We start from the raw sequence: 23,650 nt of genomic DNA on the forward strand, positions 1-23,650 counted from the left end.
GGACACAGCAGTCTACTTGATCTACATCCCATCCATCACCTTAAGCATTTGGTCCTTCCACCACTGACGCACATTGGCAGCAATGTGTACCATATACAAGATTCACTGCAACAACTCACCAAGGCTGCTTCAATAGCACGCTTTAAATCTGCGACCTCTACCATTTAGAAGGGCAAGGGCGGCAGACACATGGGAACACCATCACCTGCAAGTTCACTTCCAAGTTACATACCGTCCTTATTTGCATTACATCACCTTTCTTTCACCGCCACTGGGTCAAAATCCTGGAATTCCCTTCTTAATAGCATGTTGTGAGTGAATGTGTTAAGTTTGAAGAGATCGCTTTCGCAGAATGAGGTCATGTTGTAAATGGTGACCTAATGAGCCTTTCCTATCAAATCATTTCCTTGTATTTCAATGGTTTTCTGTTATGCACCATGTCCATTGCATTTCTAAGTGCCACTAACTACTTACTTCAGAATGAAGAGCAGTAGCTCCTTGTGTTGCCTCCTCTGTACCTACACCAGATGGGCTTTAGCGGTTCAAGGCACTGGCTCACCACCACCTTCAAGGGCAATTAGGGACGAGCAACAAATGCCGGCTTAGCTTGTGGCGCCCATATTCCAAGAAATAATTTAAGTAAATCTATTAAGCCTACCCAAATTGCCTTTCCCATCCAGCCTTCTGCCCCAAATACACTAAACACACTAACAACACTTGTATTGATGTACAAGCACCTGGTTAATTCTTTCCCCCGCCCCACCAATTCCCCCACACAAACTAATGAGCTGTCTAACTTACCATCACATGAGACAGTTCTTCTTCTGGTACAGGCTCTAGGTCTGGAACAGTGAAGCATTCTGGGAATGGCCCTCCTTTTGCCAACGCTTCTGCAGCCTTAATAGTGGTGGAGAAACATTCTAACCAGGACCACTCAGAGGAGTTCCAGTTGGCAGGGTCAGGGGGACAGCTAGTATGATGAGGCGGTACTGGAGGATTACACAAGAGCCGATCCAGTTGAAGGCCTACAGCTAAGGAAGCTAGACACTGCATGTAAGGGCTATGGACAAGTTGGTCTCCACATATAACATGAGGCTGAAACAAAAAAAATGACAATTATTGATACAAAGTCTTTCAAATATTTAATATGAGAGGTTTACAGACAACTTTCAGTACACAATACTGGCAGCTTTGTTCTAATTCCAATCTTGCTGTTTTTACTACCTTTTCATATGCGTATTGTTCCTGCAACATTACTGGCAGCCTTTCAAGGAAGGTCCTCATGCATGGTGCCATGTTTAGTCCAATAACTCCTTGTTTTTTCAATGAAGTTCTGCATGTTGCCAGAACATGGTTTGCTGTTATCCATTCAGTTGGGCAGTTCACCACCAACACATCCTAGTCAAGCAAAGCAAAGCAGCAGTCATTAGGTGCACTTTCTACGTGGAAGTAACTGAATTATTATATTTAATCCTATGTCAGCATTCAGGCTGCTGCTCAAAACTTTTACAAGCCAACCCAATTTCAAGCAGATTTCATATTGGCTCTTAAAACAATCTAACTAATCTATTTTTTCCCATATAATTTAGTTATACATTTAGCAGCATAGTCTCTTAAATATTTTATTGAACAATGAGGAGGAAATTTTAATTGACAGTTGACACTACGACCAACAGCTCAATGTTATAAGCCTCAGTTTGGCTCAGAGTGTAGCACTTTAACTTTCAACTTAGAGGTTGCAGGTTTGTGTCCCCACCCAAGAACTTAACCTAGCTAGGTGGGTAATTCAGGGGAGTGCTGCATTGCGATAGTTGCTGTATTTCGATGTTGCAGCTGCTGCTCCTAGTTTCTTACTCAGGCTGGGTGAGAGAAGTGCAGTGTAACGGGGGCCGGAGACCTCCAGTTGAGTTCAGGAGTGGCAAACCAATTGCTCCATGGAAGTTATGGCCCAGTGTGTTTTTGGTAGTGTTAGTTTAGGCATGAATGTCTAGAGTGTCAGGACACCTAAAGAACTTCTGTTCCTTTATGAACAGTGGTATTTCTCCATCTTATCTGAAAGGCGATATTCCAGCAGCCAAAGCAGTTGACCAAAGTCAACTTGCCAACCAATCAGCACCTTTTTCTCATGCAGTATAGGCCGTTGCTCCTTTTGAAATTTGGTGACTAGCCGAAATAATCTCTCAAGGCCTTCCCAGATGAAGCCCCTTCAGAATCTTGTATATTTCAATAAGATTGCCTCACATTCTTCTAATCACCAGAGAATTTATTCAGCCTCATCACTGGACAGCCCCCTCACCCCAACAACCTATTTAGTGAACCTTCATTGTACCACCTCCAATGCAAGTATATCCTTCTTCAAATATGGAGACCAAAGCTGCACACAGTATTCCAGATGTGGTCTCACCAAAACCTTGTACAACTGTAGCAAGACTTCTGTATTCCTGTACTCCAATCCCCTTGCAATAAAGGCCAACATGCCATTTTCTTTCTTAACTGCTTGCTTTACCTGCATGCTGACTTGCTGCATTCCTTGTATGAGCACACCAAAGTCTCTTTGAACATCAACATTTCCAAGTTTCACGCTTTTAAAAAAATATTCTGCTTTTTTAATCTTAGAACCAAAGTGAATAACTTCACAATTTCCCACATTATACTCCATCTGCCATCTTGCTGCTTTTTTAACCTGATTATACCTCTTGGCAGCCTCTGTGTTCTCTCCACAGCTCCTCTTTCCACCAAGTTTTTTTGTCATCAGCGAACTTAGATACATTACTCCCCATCTCTTCATCCAAATCATTAATATAGGTTGTAAATAGCAGAGGCCCAGCACTGATCCTTGCAGCACTTCATTGGTCACAGTCTGCCAACTTAAAAATATACCCTGGTTATGCCCACACTCTGCTTCTTGTCTGTTAACCAATCCTTCATCCATGCTAATATATTACCTTCAACTCCACAAGTCCCTAGTGTGCCTTTTGGAAATCCAGGTATACTACATCTACTGGTTCCCCTTTATCTACCCTACCAGTTACATCCTTAAAAACATCTAATAAATTTGTCAAACAGTATTTGCTTTCAGCAAAACCATGTTGACTTATTCTAGCCATACATTAAGTGCATTGCTAGGACTTCCTTAATAATACATTCTAGCACTTTCCCAATGACTGATGTTGGGTGAGTTGGCCTGTAGTTCCTCGATTACTCTCCCCCTCCTTTCTTGAAATGTGTATTACATCAGTAAATTTACAATCTGATGGGGTCATTCCCAAATCTAAGAAATTTTGGAAAATCTTAGCTAGCACATCCACCATATCTCTTTTAGAACTCTAAGGTATAAACATTCAGGTCACAGAGATTTGTTGGATTTTAGTCTTTAAGTTCCTCAAAAACTTTTCCTCTACTGACATTAATTACCTTAATGACCTCACTTTTTTTAACCCCAAAGTTACCCTTTATTTCTAGTGGGCAACTTGTATCTTCCACTGTGAAGACAGACAAATATTTATTCAATGCCTCTGCCATTTGCTCATTCCCCATAATTTCTCCTGTCTTTGCTTCTAAGGGACCAATGTTTACTTTAGCTATTCTCTTCCTTTTATATATACATTTATAAAAGCTCTTACAATCTGTTTTTACATTTTTGAATACTTAACTCTCATTTTCTAGTTCGCCCCTTTTTGACAACTTTTTGGTGGCTCTTAGCTGGTCCTTAAAACAATCCCAATCCCAATGGCATGGAGAATGATGCATGGATAAATCCAGCAACTACAGGCCAGTCAGGTTATCTTTGTTGGTTTGAAAACTTTTGGGAACGTTAATCTGGGACAAAATTAATAGTTACTAAATAAAGATTAATTAATTTATGCACAAATCATTGAAGGTGGCAGGGAAGGTTGAGAAAAAGTGGTTAAAAAGGCGTATGGGTAATCCTGGGCTTTGTAAATAGAGACAGCGAGTACAAAAGCAAAGAAGTTATGATGAACCATTATAAAACTCTGGTTCAGCCTCAACTGGAAAGTGTGCCCAGTTTCTGGGCACCACACTTTAGGAAGGATGGGAAGGCATTGCAGACTGTACAGGAAAGATTTACAAGATTGAACTATTGCATCCCTGGAACCAGTTACGTGAATAGGATGGAGAAGCAGGATTGTTTTCCTTACAGAAGGGAAGGCTGAAAGGAGATTTTATAGAAGTGTCCCAAATTATGAGGGGTGTAAACAGCCCTAGAAAGATAGAGAGAAACTGTTCCCATTGGTGGAAGGGTTGAGAACCTGGGGACACCAATTCAAGGTGAATGGCAAAAAAGAAGCAACAGTGACATGAGGAAAATGTTTTTATGCAGTGAGTGGCTGAGATTTGGAATGCACTGCTCGAGTGTGGTATGGTGGAGACAGGTTCAAGTGTGGCTTTGAAAAGCGAGTTGGATAAGTGTTGATGAGGGTAATGCATTTGATGTGGTCTACATGGACTTTAGCAAGGCTTTTGATAAGGTCCCTCATGGCAGACTGGTCAAGAAAGTAAGAGCCCATGGGATCCAAGGCAAAGTGGCATATTGGATCCAAAATTGGCTGATAGGCAGGAAGCAGAGAGTGATGGTAGAGGGATGTTTTGTGACTGGAAGTCTGTTTCCAGTGGGGTTCTGCAGGGCTCAGTGCTGGGGCCCTTGCTGTTTGTGGTGTACATAAATGATTTGGACTTAAATGTAGGAGATATGATCAAGAAGTTCATGGATGACACGAAAACTGGCAGGGTGGTAAATAGTGAGGAGGATAGCCATAAACAGCAGCAGGATATCAATGGACTGGTCAGGTGGGCAGATCAGTGGCAAATGGAATTCAGCCTGGTTGGTTAAGCCATAACTGCAGTGCTGTGTGCAGTTCTGGTCGTCACATTACAGGAAAGATGTGGTTGCACTGGAGAGGGTGCAGAGGAGATTTACCAGGATACTGCTTGGGCTGGAGGGTCGGAGCTATGAGGAAAGATTGGATAGGCTGGGGCTGTTTTCCCTGCAGCAGCGAAGGTTGAAAGGGGATAGGACTATGAGGGGCATAGATAGGGTGGATAGGAAGGCACTTTTTCCATCAGTAGAAGGGTCAATAATCAAGGGGCATAGATTTAAACTAAGAGGTAGAAGGCTAAGAGTGGATTGAGGAGACATTTTTTCACCCAGTGGGTGGTGGAAGTCTGGAACTCACTGCCTGAAAGGGTGGTTGAGTCAGAAACTCCTGTAACATTTAAGAAGTATTTGGATATTCATTTATGTTGCCATAGCCTCCAGGGCTATGGACCAAACACTGGAAAATGGGATTAGCGTAGTCAGATCTTTTTGACCGGCGCGGACACGATGGGCCGAATGGCCCCATTCTGTGCTGTAAACGTCTAGGAGCCTATAAGCACCTATAAGGGGAAAAATTGCAAGGCTTTCGGAAAGGGGGGAGTGAGCACTAGCTAAATTGCTCTTGGAAAGTTGGCATGGTCTCGGGCCAAACAGCTTTCTGTGCTGTAACTGTTCTATGATTCACGGCCTTGCTTCTCCTTTTCTGAATGATTTACTCCAACCAATGTTCCCAGCACACATTCTCTCTCTCTGATTCTGGCATACTCTCTACCAACCAGAGCGTAATCTTTCAGTCACTGCGTTCCAGCCCTGTGCACCTTCCTCCCAATCATTCTGACTTGCCACTTTCCACACTTCCTTCACATACGTCTTATAAACCTCCATTGTGTCTCTGCCCCTTGCCATGCCCCTTTCTGATTGATCAATCATACCTCAATGTTGGAAAGGGTGGGCCTGCATCCATTGGAGTTTAGAAGATTGAGAGGTGATCTTATTGAAACATAGGATCCTGAGGGAACTCGACAGGATGGATGCTGAAAGGATGTTTCCCCTTGCGGGAGACACGAGAACTAGGGGACACAGTTTAAAAATAAGGGTCTTTCATTTAAGACAGAGATGAGAAGAATTTTTCCTCTCAGAGGGTCATGAATGCTTGGAACTTTCTTCCCCAGAGAACAGTGGAGGCAAGGTCAATGAATATTTTTAAGGCAGAGTTAGATAGATTCTTACTAACAAGGGGGGTCAAAGGAACGTGGGGATGACGGAATGTGGAGTTGAGGTCTCAATCAGATCAGCCATGATCTTATTGAACAGCAGAACAGCTCGAGGAGCTGAATGGCCTACTCCTGCTCCTAATTCATGTGTAAAGTGGAATTGGACAGACTGAGTGGGCAAGGACATGGCAGATGGAATATAATGTGGAAAAATATGAGGTTATCCACATTGGTAGAAGGAGCAGATGTGCAGTGTATTTCCTAAATGGTAAGAGATTAGAAAGTGTAGGTGTACAAAGGAGACCTGGGTGTCCTTGTTCATAAGTCACTGAAAGCTAACATGCAGGTGCAGCAGGCAATTGGGAAGGCTAATGGAATGTTAGCCTTTATCACAAGGGGATTTAAGTACAGGAGTAGCGAAGTTAGCTTCAATTGTATAGAAGCTTGGTTAGCCCACACCTGGAGTAGTGTGTGCAGTTTTGGTCCCTTGCCATAGAGGGAGTGCAATGAAGCTTCACCAGACTTGTTCCAAGGATGGCAGGACTGTCTTACGAAGAGCGATTGGGGAAACTGGGCCTGTATTCTCTACAGTTTCGAAGAATGAGAGGTGATCTCATTGAAACCTACAAAATACTTAAAACGGAATAGACAGGGTAGATGCAGGTAAGATGTTTCCCCTGGTTGGGGAGTCTAGAACCAGGGGACACAATTTCAAAATAAGGGGGAAGCCACTTAGGACCGGGATGAGGAGAAATTTCTTTATTCAGAGGGTTGTGTATCTTTGGAATTCTCTACCCCAGAGGGTTGTGGAAGCTCAGTCATTGAGTATGTTTAAGGTAGAGATCGATAGATTTCTGATTAATAGTGTGGGTAAAAGGCATTGAAGTGTTTGATCAGCCATGATCATATTGAATGGTGGAGCAGACTCGATGGGCTGAATGGCCTTCTCCTGTTCCTATGTTCATATGGCATGGGGAAAACAATTAGTAGAGTGCAATCAGATCTGACCAATATTTGCCACAAAAAACACAAGAAGCCATTACAATATCACAACAAAAACTGAAATTTTACCTTGGTTGAAGTGTCATAGGAGGCTATTGTGTGTAAAACATGCTATTTAATTGCATGTTGTTCAATGCAAGCACGGAAAAGGTAATTGAAAATTAATCTACTTATGTTGCTCATATATTAGGTTCACCTTTATTGAGATATGCACTAATGAGAAAGCACAGCTATTCCTGCTTGAAATAAATGCAGCACTTAACATGCTAAAATTGAAATTGACACAAATGGATAATGGTCTTGTTTTAAGTGGTGGTGAGGGCTGGGGAAGAGGGGGCTGTAAATGCAATCGCATCCTGCAAGAACACCCCCCACTTTCACCCCTTACTGTGCTGCGATATTCTACTCTCATGAAGCAATAAATACTGGCCTAGCCAGTGATGGCCACATCCCGTGAAAGGACAAAAATAAAAATCAACCTGTTCAAGGAACAGTCTGTTGTGTCCTGGGAAAGTGACTCAGATGCCCTACGCCCATACTGCTGGTGAATGAAGCAGTCATTCGACAGAGACAGTTTCTGTTCCTGCAGTCTACTGAATGCACTTGTTTTGGGGAAGGACTCTTACCTTTGAAAGAGGCAAGACTGAATGGCGATCTGTTAGAGTCCTTTACATCGAACAACTTCATAATTTTAAAGATGTTTTCGCTTGTGGGGGAGGCCAAAACCAGAGGCCATAAATAAGATAAGATAACCACAAGTAAATCCAATGAGAATTCAAGAAATTTCTTGGAGTGGTGAGAATGTGGAACTCACTACCACATGGAATTGTTGAGGCATAGATGCATTTAAGGCGAAGCCAGATAAGTGCATATGGGAAGAAAGGGATAGAAAGATATGATAATCCGATGAGATGAGTCAGGTGGGAGGAGATTTGTCTGGAGTATAAACACCAGCATCGGCCTGTTGGACTGAATGGCCCGTTTCTGTGCTGGAAGTTCGATATAATTTTACAGAATAGTCTTGAAGAGTTGACCAGTGTTCCAGGAACTGTTGTATGAGAAAATTTATAGCAATAATAGCTGCCACTTTGGACAAGCAGTTTGAAAACTGTAGTTCTCAGTATACAAACAGCTCTTGTGGAACATGTAAAAATAAGTCACACAATGCCAGAGTTTTGGTTCCTACCTTTGACCTATTGGAACATGCTGCAATGCCAACATCAGGAATCCAGGCTGTATTCTGAATAGCACCAGATCCCGTCACCACACTTTGTAGTACGCTGCCATCCTGTGTTAGGAATAAGAGAAAAAAGTAAATGAGCAAGTGTCACTGGGTTACTATTGGGAAGGCAACAAATTTGTAGCTACTTTTACCTGCAAGCAGCAAAGTTAGTTGTGAAATTGGAGAAATTAAGAAATCAGCACTTACACCACACACTGATTATCTTCAAGTAGTGAAGTGTTATAGGAATAGAGGCAATGATTAGAATCCTTGGGGGAAATCAAAGGTATAAGCTTGAAGGTGCATATAACATGTGCAAGCTCAATCACTGGTTCAGGTTTGCAGGTCCAAGGCTTCCATGCGGAGCACATTAGTGAATAGGCTCACATTGTTGAAAGAGCATAAAGACACAGTATTGCTATCGATATACAGGTGCAGGTCGCGTATAGTTTTCACAACCACGTTGAGGAGAGTGGATAGAGGTATTCCAAAATCATAAGGGGCCTGGAGAGAGTGGATAGGTAGAAATGGTTCCCATTGGTGGAAGGATTGAGAACCAGAAAGCACAGAAGATAATTAGCAAAAGATGCAATGGCACCAAGAGGAAAAAACATTTTAACAGAGTGAGTGGTTAAGATCTGGAATGCACTGCCCGAGAGGGTGGTTCAATAGAGGCATTCAAGAGGGATTTGGATTATCTGAAAAGGAAGAATTTGCAGGGCACCAGGGAGAAGACAGGGGAATGGCACTAGGTGAATTGTTCCTTCAGAGAGCCAGCACAAACAATGGGCTGAATGGCCTACTCTGTTGTAACCATTTTATGATTTTAAGTTCTGCTTTATGTAGTGGGTGGTGGGATCACTTGCTCCACCACCAAATGTTGGCGTGGAAGTGTTAATTGGCTGAGGATGGGCCTTCTGTGTACATCTGAGGAGGAAGTCCCACCTGAGAGAGCTACCAACTGGCTGGCAGCTCTCTGGTCCCAGCAGCATCACTGGTAGCTGTGGCCACTGCTGGGACTGTATCCAGTCTCAAAACTAAAAGCCAGGAGTCAGATGCAAGATAAGTCTGGGGGGCTCTTGGCAGGGCCAAGACAGAAGGCCCCAGGGAATTGGGGGGGGCAAGGGGGGGAGAGTGAGAAGAGGGAGGGGAAGCAAGGGATGGGTGCAAAGGCTTGGGGGAGGGGGGAGCAGGGAGAAAGAGAAAAAACAATCAGAAAAGTGGGCCTGTGGAAGGCCTGCCCCATCCCACATAGCCTGAGTACATTAATCTATTGCCGACCTCCTCCCACCTGCCTACAAATTGAAGCCAGGATAAGAAATGGCGCTTAAATGGTATTACTGGCCATGCTGGCCTCAATTGAGGGGAGGGTAGGCAGGCCACCTTTGGTTTCACCCATTGCCTGTAAAATCACAGCGCGGTTGGGTGGGAAAGTCACCTAGCTTGCAAACCCACCCATGGTGGAACAGAAAATTCTGCCCATGACTTTTTGAGTGCCTTCTGGGACTGTTCCATTCAACTTTGTCCAATGAGGAAGAAGGATGGGAAGAATAGGAGGGAGGGATGGAGATTGGAAGTAGGGTGAAAGAAAATGAAGGGAAAGACACACTAGCTTTAGTTAGCACTTTTAGTACATAAATATCTTAAGCATAAAAACCAAAAGGAGTGTTGGTACAGAAAGGTCAAGTTGGAAGGCAATAATCAAAATGGATTTTAAGGGCAGGGATTATCAGGTTCTTTGTAACCAGTGTTTCCAAAGTAAGTTTCCTAATTTTATTAAATTGTAGATGTTTTTGATAAACTACCATTTTAGAATAGAAATAACACAATTCATATGACAGTCTAATTTCTTACCCTTAGTGACCAAATGTTCATCAGTCCACCAAGTCCTCCAGACACCAGGACCAGCCCATCTGGGCTGAAAGCTACAGTCCGCACTGGAGTGATGTGCCCCTTCAGTTGATAGATGCATGCTGCCTCCCCAGCTTTCTTACATCCACTCTTCAAATTCCATTACAATAAAATAAAAAATACAAATAGTAAATATTAGATAAGCTTTCTTGAAAATATATCAGAACAAAAGATGAGGGTTGTTCATATTTTAAAAAAGGCACAATAATCCTTTGACAACTACTAAATTCAGAGATTGATGCATAACCACTATTTAGGGGTCTATTAATGAATATGTTTCAATGATTTAAAATGAAACAGCTTGATTAGAACATATCAATGATAAAACCTTTCCACAGAAATGAAACAAAGACCCCAATTTTAACTCAGGATGGGTGGAGAAGCAAGTTGGGAAACCCATCTTTACTGCAGAAATGAGGCCCTGGCTATTTTAACTCCTGGGCTTTATGAACATGTTTTTGGTGCACTTTCCATGCATTCTTCAGGAGTCTCGTATTTAATGGGTGAGATGGGTGGGATGCAGGGGCAAAGCTTTCCTGGTGGAATCCAGAGAAGCACTAATGTTCCTTCTGGACCAATAAGGGGAGAAAAAATATTTACATATGTTGGCCTCATCTGGAGATGATCATCTGCTGACCTGACTGAGCCTGGTAGTAAAGTGGCAGCAACTTCCCTGCACAATATGGAGCTCAAATTTGAGTTGGGGCCTGATATAGACTTCGACAGCTTTGGCAGGTACCCTTGTTGCCTGCTCAGGGGAGCAAGTTTAAAATCCCAGATGGCTGGGTTCTGGTATATTTCTTTGGTCAGTAAGTAACATGGGCAATTTTAACTACCCACTGGCACCGGTTCCTGCCAGGTGGATAGCATTAAAATCAACCCACCCCCACGTCCACGTCCACTCATAGTAAAGATCAAAATTTAAAATGACTCTTGGCTGCAGATATTCTTTAAATGGGATATGATTACACAGACCGAAAACCATGAAGAAAGGTGTAATGTGCTTCTTCAGGAAATAACCATACTAATCCTTTGCTAGCAAAAAAAACTGCGGTACGTGAAGATGCCAGTAATAGTTTTACCTTCACTCGGTTCTTGGATTCCTGTTCCCACCATTCATCAGAGCTGCTGGAAGTGGACTGAGATACCTTGAAAATATCTTGGGGGACAGTCCAGACACACACCAAGCCATTCTGACATCCACTACAGAAGTAAAACAACACGTGCAAAATCACATCTTCAAACTGTAGTCTAGGAATTTAATGCTCAATAAACAACTTGTTAAACTGTAAACATGTTCTTTAGGACAACTAGCTGGCCTGTAGCTTCTGATATTCCATTCGTACTAAATACCTGTGGTTTACTCTTAATGATGTAGTCAACAAGGCTAGGAATTCTTCCAAGGTGATGGTGACATGATGAGTCACCAATGTACTGCAGGAAGATCTACGATAAAGAATGCTTGAAATTGTTTGAAGTATAGTGTCTTATGGACAAGCAAGATCGCTTTGGCTGATGAAGGGTTACCAAACTGAAAGTGGCTGCATTACTGGACTAGTAACCCTGAGGGCTAGACTAATGCTGTGGAGCCATGAGTTCAAATCCCACTACAGCAGAGGGGGAATTTAAATTCAATTGATTAAATAAATCTGCGACAAAAAGCTTGTATTAGTAATGGTGACCATAAAATTACTAGATTGTTGTAAAAACCCATCTGGTTCATCAATAGTCTTCAAGGGTGGAAATCTACACCCTTAACCAGTCTGGCCTACATATGATTCCAAACCCACAGCAATGTGGTTGATTCTTAACTGCACTCAGAAAGGGCCTAGCAAGCCACTCAGTTGTATTCAAGGTTGCTGACCCCCAACTACTCAAGGATAATGAATCACAAAAATCAAAGACCTTGCCAGTGGCGCCCACACCCGATAATAATTAGTGGATGAGTAGTCCAAATACTCACTAAATGATCAGTGTAGGAGATTGTATTGCAGCAGATCTACTCAGCACACAATACTTTAAGCAATGGCAGAAGTACAAAATGAATGAAAAATAAAAGCACCAAATTCTGAGCAGGGTTTCAAGGAACAAAATCTGAGCTTCACTTTGGGCAGCTGAATAATCACCACTTATTGTTCAACTGATCTGTGTTGGTGAGTACTGCTCAGCAGTACAAAGATCAAGTCACCCCCTTAGGATTCCATTATCACGATTATTTCACATGCTAACAGCACAGTTATGAGTCACTCTGAACATCACTTCACATGCTAACTCCTGCAGATTATAACGTGTAAAACAGAGGCAATCTTTCTGCAATGGGGAGAGCAATCACGACAGCCAACTGCACATAATGCTTAATGCATTAGTTAATGAATTACGGTTTTGGAAAAGGCATTTTGATTGTTATGGGCATGTGGTCACCATCAAGTGATCAATGGTTTATGGATTTCAGATTTTCAATTTTCACCATTAATGGTGTCACCCAACTGAGAAAGCAGTAAAGGTTATACTTATTCAAGAGGAGATTAGAAGGGCAACAACTGGAAGCTAACACGCCTCTTATGATTGTGTCAAACAACCTCGACTCAAAAATTTAATTTTCTGTCAATATGGCTTGCCTTTTGTGAGCTGTTGGAATTTAATTTCCTTGGAAAATGTGATAAATGCATATATCTCCTTATCCCATCTAATCAGGGGTTCCTAGAGTGGGAGGGGGTAGCCCCATTCAATTTTTTGACTACATCTTGTAAATCAACCTATTGCGTGTGAAGGTAATAGTTATTTATCCCTAACTGATGATCTGAACAATCAACAACATCCAATTAATGCCTTTCACTGACTGAAATTATATGTGCATCATCCAGGAGTTGCTCAATTTTTTTTTCTTTTAAAAACAAAAGCCTCTTCAAGGGGTCTTAAACTCATTAATACAAAAAGGCTGAGGCCACAAAGCAAGTTAGGCAGTACCTATTTTTGTTTTATTTTTCTCGCATTTGCAGTGTACTCTACTAAATCTATTTACTCTTCTCCATATCTCCATTTTATTCAACCCTATAAATAAACTTCTTAACCCTCCAGTTTTTGGTACTAAAATTTTTAACTCTTTAGGCAGTGTAAACAAATAATTGCATTTATAGAATGCTACCTCAATGTCTCAGAACTTTACACAGCGATCTAACTCAGTTAGTAGAAAAGGTCAGAGAGGTCAGAGAGGGCTACACCAATTGTCTAACCTGTGCTTTCTAAGGCTTCCTGCGAATAACACAGGAGTGCAGGGGCTGTTATGCAGGTTGGACCCTTGAAGACTGCTGTTCTGATCCTACTACATAGCTGCAACCTGGTTCTCTACTCCATCCTTCACCCGAGCTGCTCACCAAAATGGTTCAGCCCAAAATGCACTTTGTTCGTTTGTCTGACCATAAGCTGAACTTCTAAAGCTAAGATCTATTACTGATCACCTATTGCTAGATCATACCATTGTCTGCCTCTGACCTTATTTCAATATCACTGCCTCTGACCTTATTTCAATTCTTTGACCACACCATCACCACTTTCAGGATCATCTTCTCAACTCACTTCTGACAGCACGCCCACACTCTGCTCTCCTCACTGGCACCCACTCAATCCTTACCCATGCTCCCCTCCACTCACCAGCCCCACCGTGCTCCGTTCTTCTCTCGTCAGCCCCACCGTGCTGCATTCCTTTCATCTCATTGGCCCAACTGTGCTCCATTCCTCTCCCCCATCCCACTGTGCTGCCCTCCCCTCCTCTCGCTGGCCCTGCTGTGCTCCCCTCCTCTCCCTCACCCCACTGCATTCTTCTCGCTGGTCCCACCATGCTGTGCTCCTCTTCCTTTGCCAGCCCACCGTGATGTACTCCTCTACCCTTGATGGCCCAATCGTGCTCCCCTCCTCTTCCCCCATCCCATTGTGATCTGTTCCTCTCCCCTTGCTGACCCCATTGTGAATTGCTCCCCTCCCCATGCTGCCCCAGCTCCAGTCCCCACCTCTCACTAGCCCCACTCCCTTCCTCTCGCTGACCGCATAGTTCCCTTACTGCCCCAGTTCTGCTCCCCTCCCCTTACTATGCCCACTATGCTCCGCTTCCCCTGCTGGATCCACTTCCTAGCTGGTCTCCCTTGCTGCAGCCAACTTCCTAATGCATTGCATCCACGAACTTCATTTTGTTTACAAATTCTTCCAGGGAATATAACATTGTTATAATAATTATTATAATGGGCCAAGCTGAGTCTTTGCAGGCAAACCTACTTTAGACTAATACTCATAATATGCACCGTCCTGCATTTGTCAATATTGAACTTTATTTACCATTGATCAGCCCACATGGAAAGCCTACAGTTCCTCTTGTATGACTTCCTTCCATCAACACTTCCCAACCATCTAGCTTTGGACCACCTGAAAACTTAATTATCCTGTGTTAACATTGAGAGTTTAGGTCATTTATATTTACCAAGAGGGGCTGAGTATAAATCTTCGGGTGGTCAACTCAATATCTTTCTACTGTAATGTCTTTACTGTGACAAATACCTCTACTTGCTTCCCTTCAGCGGTTTGGTATGCATAAACCTTTTTGAAAGAGATTTTCTCAGCGAGTACTTCTTCAAAGGCTTTTCAAGTCATATGATTCCTCTCCACCTCCACAAATTAATTTAGGTCTGATCCGGATCAGATATTTGGGATATTACCCCATCTAGAACCATATAAATGCTGCATACAGAAACCAAGTAGATTTAACGGAGTAAGTTTTTTTTTAATATAAAAAAAATACTCTTGCAGTTAGTCAGTAAATAATACAGTTGGACATGGTATTATGGCATAGTATAACAGTGCCAAACAAAGAATTATTTCCCGAACAATCTTCTTACAATTGATTAAAATACCATTTTCAGTAACAACTCCTTACTGAATAAAGGCATTTTATCATCCAAGTCAAGCATTTTCAACAAAAATTAATGCTTTGAAAGAGTTAACCTTTATATCTACCTGGCCAACATGAGCTGCAGCTTGAAACCTTTTCCTAGTTGACTACACCAGGCAACATCATTCACTAGCGCCGGATGAGAAAGGTTATGTAGACAATGCCAGTTGCCAGCTACACAACTCCACAGCTTGACGGTGTTTTCTTTGGCACAAGTCATAAGTATCAGCCCTAATGGGTCCCACTTTATACATGTGATACTTTCCTAGTTTGAGAGAAGGGCGAGAGAAAGAGAGTACAACCAGGGTTAGGTTTTTTCATTTCTGAAGAATTGCGAAATTTCTATTTTTTCAAAAGGAAACTGGTCAACCAATTTGTGCAGGCACTAAAAGTTATCTTGCGACTGATAACATGGATTTTTTGTACAATGACCTCTCGTAATAACGTAAAAGGTGAGCAGGTACTAAGAAGACACCAGTGACCCAACAGGCCCTTAATATAAAAAGGAATACCTTTGTTCAGGATTAAACAAAATAAGACCTTAGCAGAATCATAGGAATATAAGTATTTGAAACATCTGTATGCAGTTTTGTTAGGAGGCAATGAAAAATAGTAGTTGTAACACAAAGGCATGAATAATCTTATAACCAGCGTAAATGTTGACAAGTTCAATTTATCCAGCCGTGAGCTGCACAGTTTTTGGGGCGTATTTGCAAAATGATGTCAATAGAGTGGCAAAAACATTTTTGGTCTTGGGCACAACAACTGATTACTGACAGATCGGAATTGGGTGGGAAAGACCATGGAGGTTGAGAATCTTATTAAATGATGGAGCAGCTCCAGGAGCTGTGTGGCATACTCCTGCTCCTAATTTTTATGTTCTTAAATTTTTATGACTGAGGGAAGCTTGTTTCAGTGCTTTGGAAGGTCTGGCTGGAGGCCTGGGAAGAAAAAACTACACAACTCAAAAAAAAGCAATGGTAAGACATGAACATCGCCTTAAAAGGACATACTGGACTATCGCAGTGAGAGAGATACAAAGGAAGTACACCAAGCAAGAATATATGAAATAATATTTTAGGACTAAAACCAACAGGGTTATGCAAATTATATAGTATATAAAAAATGCAAAGGATAATAAGCCTATTATGCTGTCCATCCGATTTGGATGGATAACCAGGCTGTATAATGGCTGCACCATACTCATCATCTTGCATAGTGATTTGTTCCGGGTGCGTGATGGTAACACAAACTTAGACCTCGAGGAAGAGCCAAGTATTTCTATGTCCGCTCAAGGGAAAAAACTACCCCGATTAATTTCAGGATGTGCCCATTTTCAGCATTTACATGGTGGACTTAATGGGGCATCCAGGTCACACAAAGCTCCAATGCAGCAGAAAACTACATGGCTCATTACATGATACAGTTGTCTGGTCCTTAGAAAAATCTAGTTTCTCTGCCTTAATGACGTCACAGGCAATCCAGTATCAAGAACAAACCCCCTGAGTAATAAAAGTCTATTTGGTCCATCATTCCAGTCATGCCCTGCCCTAACCCCAGGCCACTGTTTGAATCTTCTCACTTCAAAGAAACAATAACCTCCTTCCTCTTCCTCTTGTGAAAAACGAACGTTATTTATGTCTCCATTATCCTCACGCCACTCCCGACCACATCCTTCTTAAGATACTGATATGATTATCAACCTGCTCATTCATTGATCTTCATATAATATTAATACAGCTATAAGAGCTTTCTTCGAGTTCCGCGTGTTATCCTTAGGACTTGCGTCTCTAAGTCTCCCTTACTTTTCTAACACCTTTATTAGATCCCCCTCCACCACTCATTTTCCATTTACATTAATCCCTAGAGAATGAAGCTGCAAGATCATTACTGACACCTCTAATCTGTAATCACCACATCCCACACGCAGATGCAGGCAGACAAAGGCACACAGGCAGACAAAGGCACACAGTGAATTTAACGAATCACCACAAAATAATCACTAATGACAGGGAGAAAGGGGTAGAAACTGCAGAGGGATAGGGGCTGAAGAGATGCTAGCTGCTGCAGCTTGGAGATACAGCACAGCCTCAGAATTACTTTAACCTACCTTGTATGCATCAATCATAACAGTTCCTTTCTCCAGAGGCTCTTTTGTGCCAATCAGCATTTTTCCATCCGCATATCCCACTGCAAATGGTTTATCTTCACTATACCAAGCAATGGCCATTACAGCAACTAGAGGCAGCAAACAGTAATTGTGAAAACAAGACTCATGCAGGTGATATTAAGATATTCTACTATAGCTCTTTAACATATGATCATCAGCCAAATGGAAATTCTAAAATCTGAAAATATAAATAGACAAAGAACAAAGAAAAAAAGGTTTGTGTAATTGAACAGATTTAAAAGACTTGCACATTTTAATGATTTAGACTTGGGTGTACAGAGCACAATTTCAAAATTTGCAGATGACAAAACTCAGAGATATAGCTAATGAACTGTGAGGAGGATAGTGATAGACTACAAGAGGACAGAGGTTAGTGAAATGGGACAGATGAAATTTAATGTCGAGCACTGTGGAGGGATACATCTTAGGAAGAGCGAGGGGAGGCAAAATGAACTAAATGGTGCAATTCTAAAGGAGTGCAAGGAAAGAGAGATCTGAAGGTATATGTGAACAAATCTCTGAAGGTGGCAGGGCAGGTCGAGAAAGCTAAAGAGGCGTATGAGTTTCTGGGCTCTATAAATAGAAGTTTGGAGTACAAAAGCAAGGCAGTTATGATGAATCTTTATAAAGCACCAATTTGACTAGGACCCGAGGGCACAGCCTCAGAGTAAAGGGAAGACCTTTTAGAACAGAGATGAGGAGAAACTTCTTTAGCCAGAGAGTGGTGAATCTATGGAATTCATTGCCACAGAAGGCTGTGGAGGCCAGGTCATTAAGTGTATTTAAGACCGAGATAGATAGGTCCTTGATTGGTAAGGGGATCAAAGGTTACGGGGAGAAGGCGGGTGAATGGGGTTGAGAAACTTATCAGCCATGATTGAATGGCGGAGCAGACTCGATGCGCCGAATGGCCTAATTTCTGCTCCTATGTCTTATGGTCTTATAACTTGGCCTCAACAGGAGGCATTGTGGCCAATTTTGGGCACTGCACCTTTGAAAGGATGTGAATCCTTTAAGCGGGTGCACAAAAGATTTACGCAAACGGTTTCATAGATGAAGGGCTTCGGTTACGTGGACAGATTGCAGAAGCTGGGGTTGTTCTCCTTAGACAAAGCTGAGAGGAGATTAGATAGGGGTGTCCAAAATCATGGGGAGTCCAGGCAGAGTAGATAGAGAGAAACTTCTTCCAACGATGGAAGGGTCGTGAACCAGAGGACACGAATTTAATGAGATTGGCAAAAAGCCAAAAGCAACATGAGGAAAATTGTTATTTTCAACATGAACACAGAAAACGCTTATGATCAGGAAGGCACAGCATGAAACAGAAGTGGAGGCAAATCCAATGGTGACTTCCAAAAGTGAATTGGATAAGCACCTGAAGGCAAAAAAAAAACTGGCAGTACTGCAGGACGAGGTGAGAAACAGGGCTGGCTCAACTGCTTTTGCAGAAAGCTGGCATGGGCTCAAGGGGCAGAATGTTTACAGCACAGAAAAACATTCAATGATTCCAAGTTCCTTGGTTTGATGCTAGTATTAATTGATCGTGACCAGCGCGGCATAAAAGACACTACAACTAGCTTTCGTATCTTGGGAGGGTGGGTTAGAGCAGGTGAATATTATCCCTCTGCTGAAAGTGAGTGTGCATGTACATGAACTGGATCAGACTGGCCTGTGATGCCCCATCAAGTAGCCTGAAGAGCTCACCATATTAATGGACACTTAAGCAAGGTGCCAAAGTGTCTGGTATCTGTGAAGCTACGGCCAACATTTTCAGGACCAAGAGGCAGATCAGAAAAGTAAATTTCCTCAACCCTTCCACATATATAAACCAAAATGCCCTAACCACTACCTTTTCAGAAAGGAAAACAAGTAGGGCTCGTTGGGTGGAAGATTTAGAATGCTTAAAGTTTACAGTTCATAAGGAGATAGCTCAGCCCAACATGTGCATGCTGGCTCTTTGCTAGAGTCCAATATTAATTCCACTATCCTGCTCTCTCCAGGTAGTTCTGTATTATCTTCTGCCTCAAATATTTTCTCATTCCTTGAAAAAATGCAATGGTCTCTGGCTCAATCACGTCCTGTGGCAAAGCATTTCTTGCTCCTACAACTCACTCCTAATTGACTATGTGGTCCCTCATCCTCATGCCTGGCCACAGGAAACATTAGTTCCCATCTCGTTCTCAGAACCCTCAATAATTCTATAAAGTACCATAAAAGCTCCTCTAAGCCCTCTCTGCTCCAGTGACAGTAGCTCCTGTATCCCAAATCTCTCCAAACTATCTACTGACGTGAGATATGCTGGGATGATAAAAATCCTTAAAAGGGATGGTCTTGATCACAGAAACCATATGGATTGTCCAACATACATATGAAGAAGCTGAAACCATTTCCCAATCCAACAGAGAGGGGTGAGGAATGAAGACGACAAGGTTTGTAGCTGGGATAAAGGATATATCATTAGGGTGCAACTCTTGGACTTCATTGGGTGTGAAAGTAGGAGACTACCTGAGGCTTTGCCCATCTATGATATCCAGAGATTATTTTATATGTATATTAAGCATGTGAACCAATCTTAGAACCAATCTAACTATGCTGCACTCTGTGGGTACGTGGTAGATACTAAGTGAAGAATTGTTATACTTAATCCAAACTTAATGAAAAGTCAAATACTATTACAGGTATAAATATATGCAGAATCTACATATAAATCCACATGAACCCTCTTTTGGTCTCCTGAAGAAATGCAATGGAAGTTCACTAGATTGATTCCTGGGATGACGGGACTATCCTACAAGGAGAAATTGAGATATTGGACCTATATTCCCTAGAGCTCAGGAGAATGAGAGATCACCTTATTCATAAGAGTGTTTCACAGGGTAGCTGCTGGGAGGATGTTTCCCCTGGCCAAGGAGGCTAGAACAATGGGTCACAGTATTGGAATAAGGTGTCAGCCTTTTAGGATTGAGTTGAGGATACACTTCTTCACTTAAGAGTTGTGGATCTTTAGAATTTCTTACCCCAGAGAGCAGAGGGTGCTCAGTTGTTGATTACATTCAAAGCTGAGATTGATAGATTTTGGGATACTAAGGGAGCCAAGGGATATCGGGTTAAGTGTAGGAAGATGGAGCTGAGTAGACAATTTACCATGATTGTATTGAATGACAGAATAGGCTTAAAGCGACGAAGGGCCTACTCTTGTTCCTATTTCTTATGATCTCGGACTACATCCTTATCCATTCAAGGTTTGTTGATACTTCTGCTCAGTGAATGGGTTCGTTACCTAATGAACCAACCCATTTCTTTTAAAATCAAGTTCTGCCAGCTTTACTTTAATTTTTCGAACATGGCTGAGATTAACGAGGAATATTCATAGAGATACACTACTTCAAACATGTAAAAAAAAATTACAATCTCCTTGAAGCTGCATTCAAACAGCCTTTGTACTTGACTAAATCATAGTCTGACAAGATTTCAAAAGCAGTGTTCTGTAGTGTACCTGCCGCACACGAAGTGATCATGCTAATCTGAAGGTTAACTTGCAAACCTTTTATAATTAAAAGATATGAGAACATCTTGGGTCACCCAATCAGTAAAACTACTGAAGAGTCATATGGACACGAAACGTTAACTGTATTCCTCTCCGCAGATGCTGTCAGACCTGCTGAGTTTTTCCAGGTATTTTTATTTTTGTTTTTGTTTCAGTAGAACTATTGCCTCAGTCACTTGCCTACATGTTGTTTATGTAACCAAATCTACTGAGAAGTGACCAAAGCTCCAAATTTATCTCAAGGGACTCTCCTGTTTACTATCATTAGCTCATCAGGTTGCCCAGTACATTAGATTGGGCTACACCACCTTGATCATCCAAGCAAAGTTGGGAGGTTCTCAGAGCATTAGTGAAGGAAGCAGGATATGGGCCAGGGACCTCTTTAGAACAACCTGCTGAGAGTTAAACGCCTTGCAACTGATACTTAAGGTGACCACTTGAGCCTTCCTGTACAAGTTCTGTCTGGATATTGCACCTTTGCATGGTTATTCCCCATCCTGTTGGCGAGTCATCACATTCTAGGCAGTTCATCCCATCGCCGACTCCCACTCACAGTTAGTAAATTAATTCTGTGGGAATGGCACACAAGACTTAACTTGCCTAGTCTGTTCATTGGGCTAGCTTTGGACCAGATATGACAACTTTGCTGATCCCTCTTGTTAATTATGTAGCAATAGCAACTTAATCATTCAATATTCACTACTAGAAAAAGAACTTGCATTAATGTAACACCCCTACCATAGTAAAACTAACAAAGGCACTTCACAGCAGATAAAAGTGAAATACTGCAGATGCTGGAAATCAAATAAAAACAGAAAATGCTGGAAAAACTTCAGAGCTCTGAAGAGTCATATGGACTTGAAACGTTCACTCTGTTTCTCTTTCTACAGATGCTGCCAGACCTGCTGAGTTTTTCCAGCATTTTGTGTTTTCATTTCACAGCAGTTATCAAACAAAATTTGAGGCATGAAATAAACTGGATTGTGGGTGCGAATAAGATCTGATATTCAACTCAAATATTAAAATCCTTAGCAGAAGCTAAGGATTAATTGAAAAAAAATTGAATTGTTGCAGGCCTAGGAGGATTAAGAAGCACACTGTACTTGAATAAATATAGAGAAACCTTATGAAACTGTTTTTCCCTACAGTTTTAACTTTTGTCTGGTCTGTTAATGATCAAGAATTTTTTTTAATAGTGGAAGATGTGATGGAAGTGAATTTCAAGGCTTAGTCCAAAAGATAGCTATTAATGGCAGAACTGAGAATATGACCAGAGTCAAGTAATGTTCTGGAGGAGGGCCAGCACCCCGACATGGACGAGAATTACAAATGGAACAGAGCAATTGATAAATTAAGGCAAAATTTACCATCTTTTCTGTAGCAGTGCTCAAGTTCAAGTCGGTGCATGGTAGATGAATCCACTACCTCAATGAGTCCAAGAGATCCATCCAATCGTCCTACAAGGAGAACTTCTAAAGTGTCGCCAGCCCAGCTTGCTATTGGGCCTTCTTCAGGCCAGGCAAGAGCGGAAACCCAGTGTGGCTGTATATCTAAAAGCCCCTTGCCTCCTATAAAAGACAAAAATACTTCACTTTATGAGGATAACTTGGAGTTTGTGTTTCTGCCAAGAGCACATCTTGGAAATTTTGTACACAGGTTGCCATAATTCATTTCAACTGGGACAGTTAACAGTGGGTAGCATATGCTCAAATCTCAACTAGTGCTTCCTGGCAGGGATACAAACTTGGAAAATGGACCCTTTTTTATCAGTCCTTTGGTCAAATGCGTTTACATTACTAGCAAAGCTATTTGATCTTAAGTCAAGCATCAGAACAGCATGCTTTTGCAGGTTACCTGCATTACTCATATACCAAGTTTATAAACAGGAGTAATAATAAAAAAATTCAAGAATACTGGTTGAAGAAAACAACAACATAGGAACATAAGAAATAGGAAAAGTGGGTCCCTTGAACCTGCTCCACCATTCAATAAGATCATGACTGATCTGACTGTGGCTTCAACACCACTTTCCTGCCTGTCCTCCAAATACCTCAATTCCAATAAAGATCAAAAATCTGACTCGGCCTTGAATATATTCAATGACCAAGCCTCCATTGCTCTCTGGAGAAGAGAATTCCAAAGAATAACGACCCTCAGAAGAAATTCCTCCTCAACTTTGATGTAAATGGGAGATCCCTTATTCTGAAACTGTACCCCCTAGTTCTAGATTCCCCCATGAGGGGGAAACATCCTCCCAGCATTTACCATGTCAAGCCCCCTCAGAATCTTATGTTTCAATAAGATCTCCTCTCATTCTTCTAAACTTCAATGAGTATAGGCCCAACCTTTCCTCATAAGATAACCCCTTCATCCCAGGAATCAACCTTGCGAACTTTCTCCAAATTGCATCCAATGCAAGTATATCCTTCTTTAAATAAGGAGACCAAAACTGTATGCAGTCCTCTAGGTGTGGTCTCACCAACACCCTCTACAGTTCTAACAAGACTTCCCTACTGTTATACTCCATTTCCCTTGCAATAAAGGCCCACTTGCTGTATCTGCATGCTAACCTTTTGTGATACCAGGACACCCAGGTCCCTCTGTTCTGCAGCAATCTGCAGTCTCTATTTTAATAGTATTCTGCTTTTCTATTCTTCTTAGCAAATGAGACATATCCTCACATATTCACACTATACTCCATCCGTCAAATTTTTGCCCACTCACTTAATCTATCTATATCCCTTTGCAGATTTTTTTGTACCCTCACAATTTGCTTTCTGACCCATCTTTGTACTGTTAGCAAATTTG

The 23,650-nt window shown here is 41.9% G+C and overlaps 1 protein-coding gene across 9 annotated transcripts in view; it reads right to left on the minus strand.

Moving 5' to 3' along the window:
- The window catches only part of herc1 (HECT and RLD domain containing E3 ubiquitin protein ligase family member 1), a 228,449-nt gene that overhangs the window by 36,696 nt on the left and 168,103 nt on the right, over positions 1 to 23,650 (minus strand). For all 9 annotated transcript variants that reach the window (XM_078532511.1, XM_078532510.1, XM_078532507.1 and 6 more), the window contains 8 exons: positions 22,210 to 22,410; positions 17,236 to 17,363; positions 15,191 to 15,390; positions 11,269 to 11,389; positions 10,130 to 10,276; positions 8,240 to 8,341; positions 1,225 to 1,398; positions 802 to 1,095 (listed from right to left, as the gene is read on the minus strand). In XM_078532511.1, the coding sequence (XP_078388637.1) occupies positions 802 to 1,095; positions 1,225 to 1,398; positions 8,240 to 8,341; positions 10,130 to 10,276; positions 11,269 to 11,389; positions 15,191 to 15,390; positions 17,236 to 17,363; positions 22,210 to 22,410 (1,367 nt within the window). The remainder of the gene's footprint in view (positions 1 to 801; positions 1,096 to 1,224; positions 1,399 to 8,239; positions 8,342 to 10,129; positions 10,277 to 11,268; positions 11,390 to 15,190; positions 15,391 to 17,235; positions 17,364 to 22,209; positions 22,411 to 23,650) is intronic.

The sequence above is a fragment of the Cetorhinus maximus genome, chromosome 30 (assembly GCF_964194155.1).
Source record: "Cetorhinus maximus chromosome 30, sCetMax3.hap1.1, whole genome shotgun sequence".
Lineage (NCBI taxonomy): Eukaryota > Metazoa > Chordata > Chondrichthyes > Lamniformes > Cetorhinidae > Cetorhinus > Cetorhinus maximus.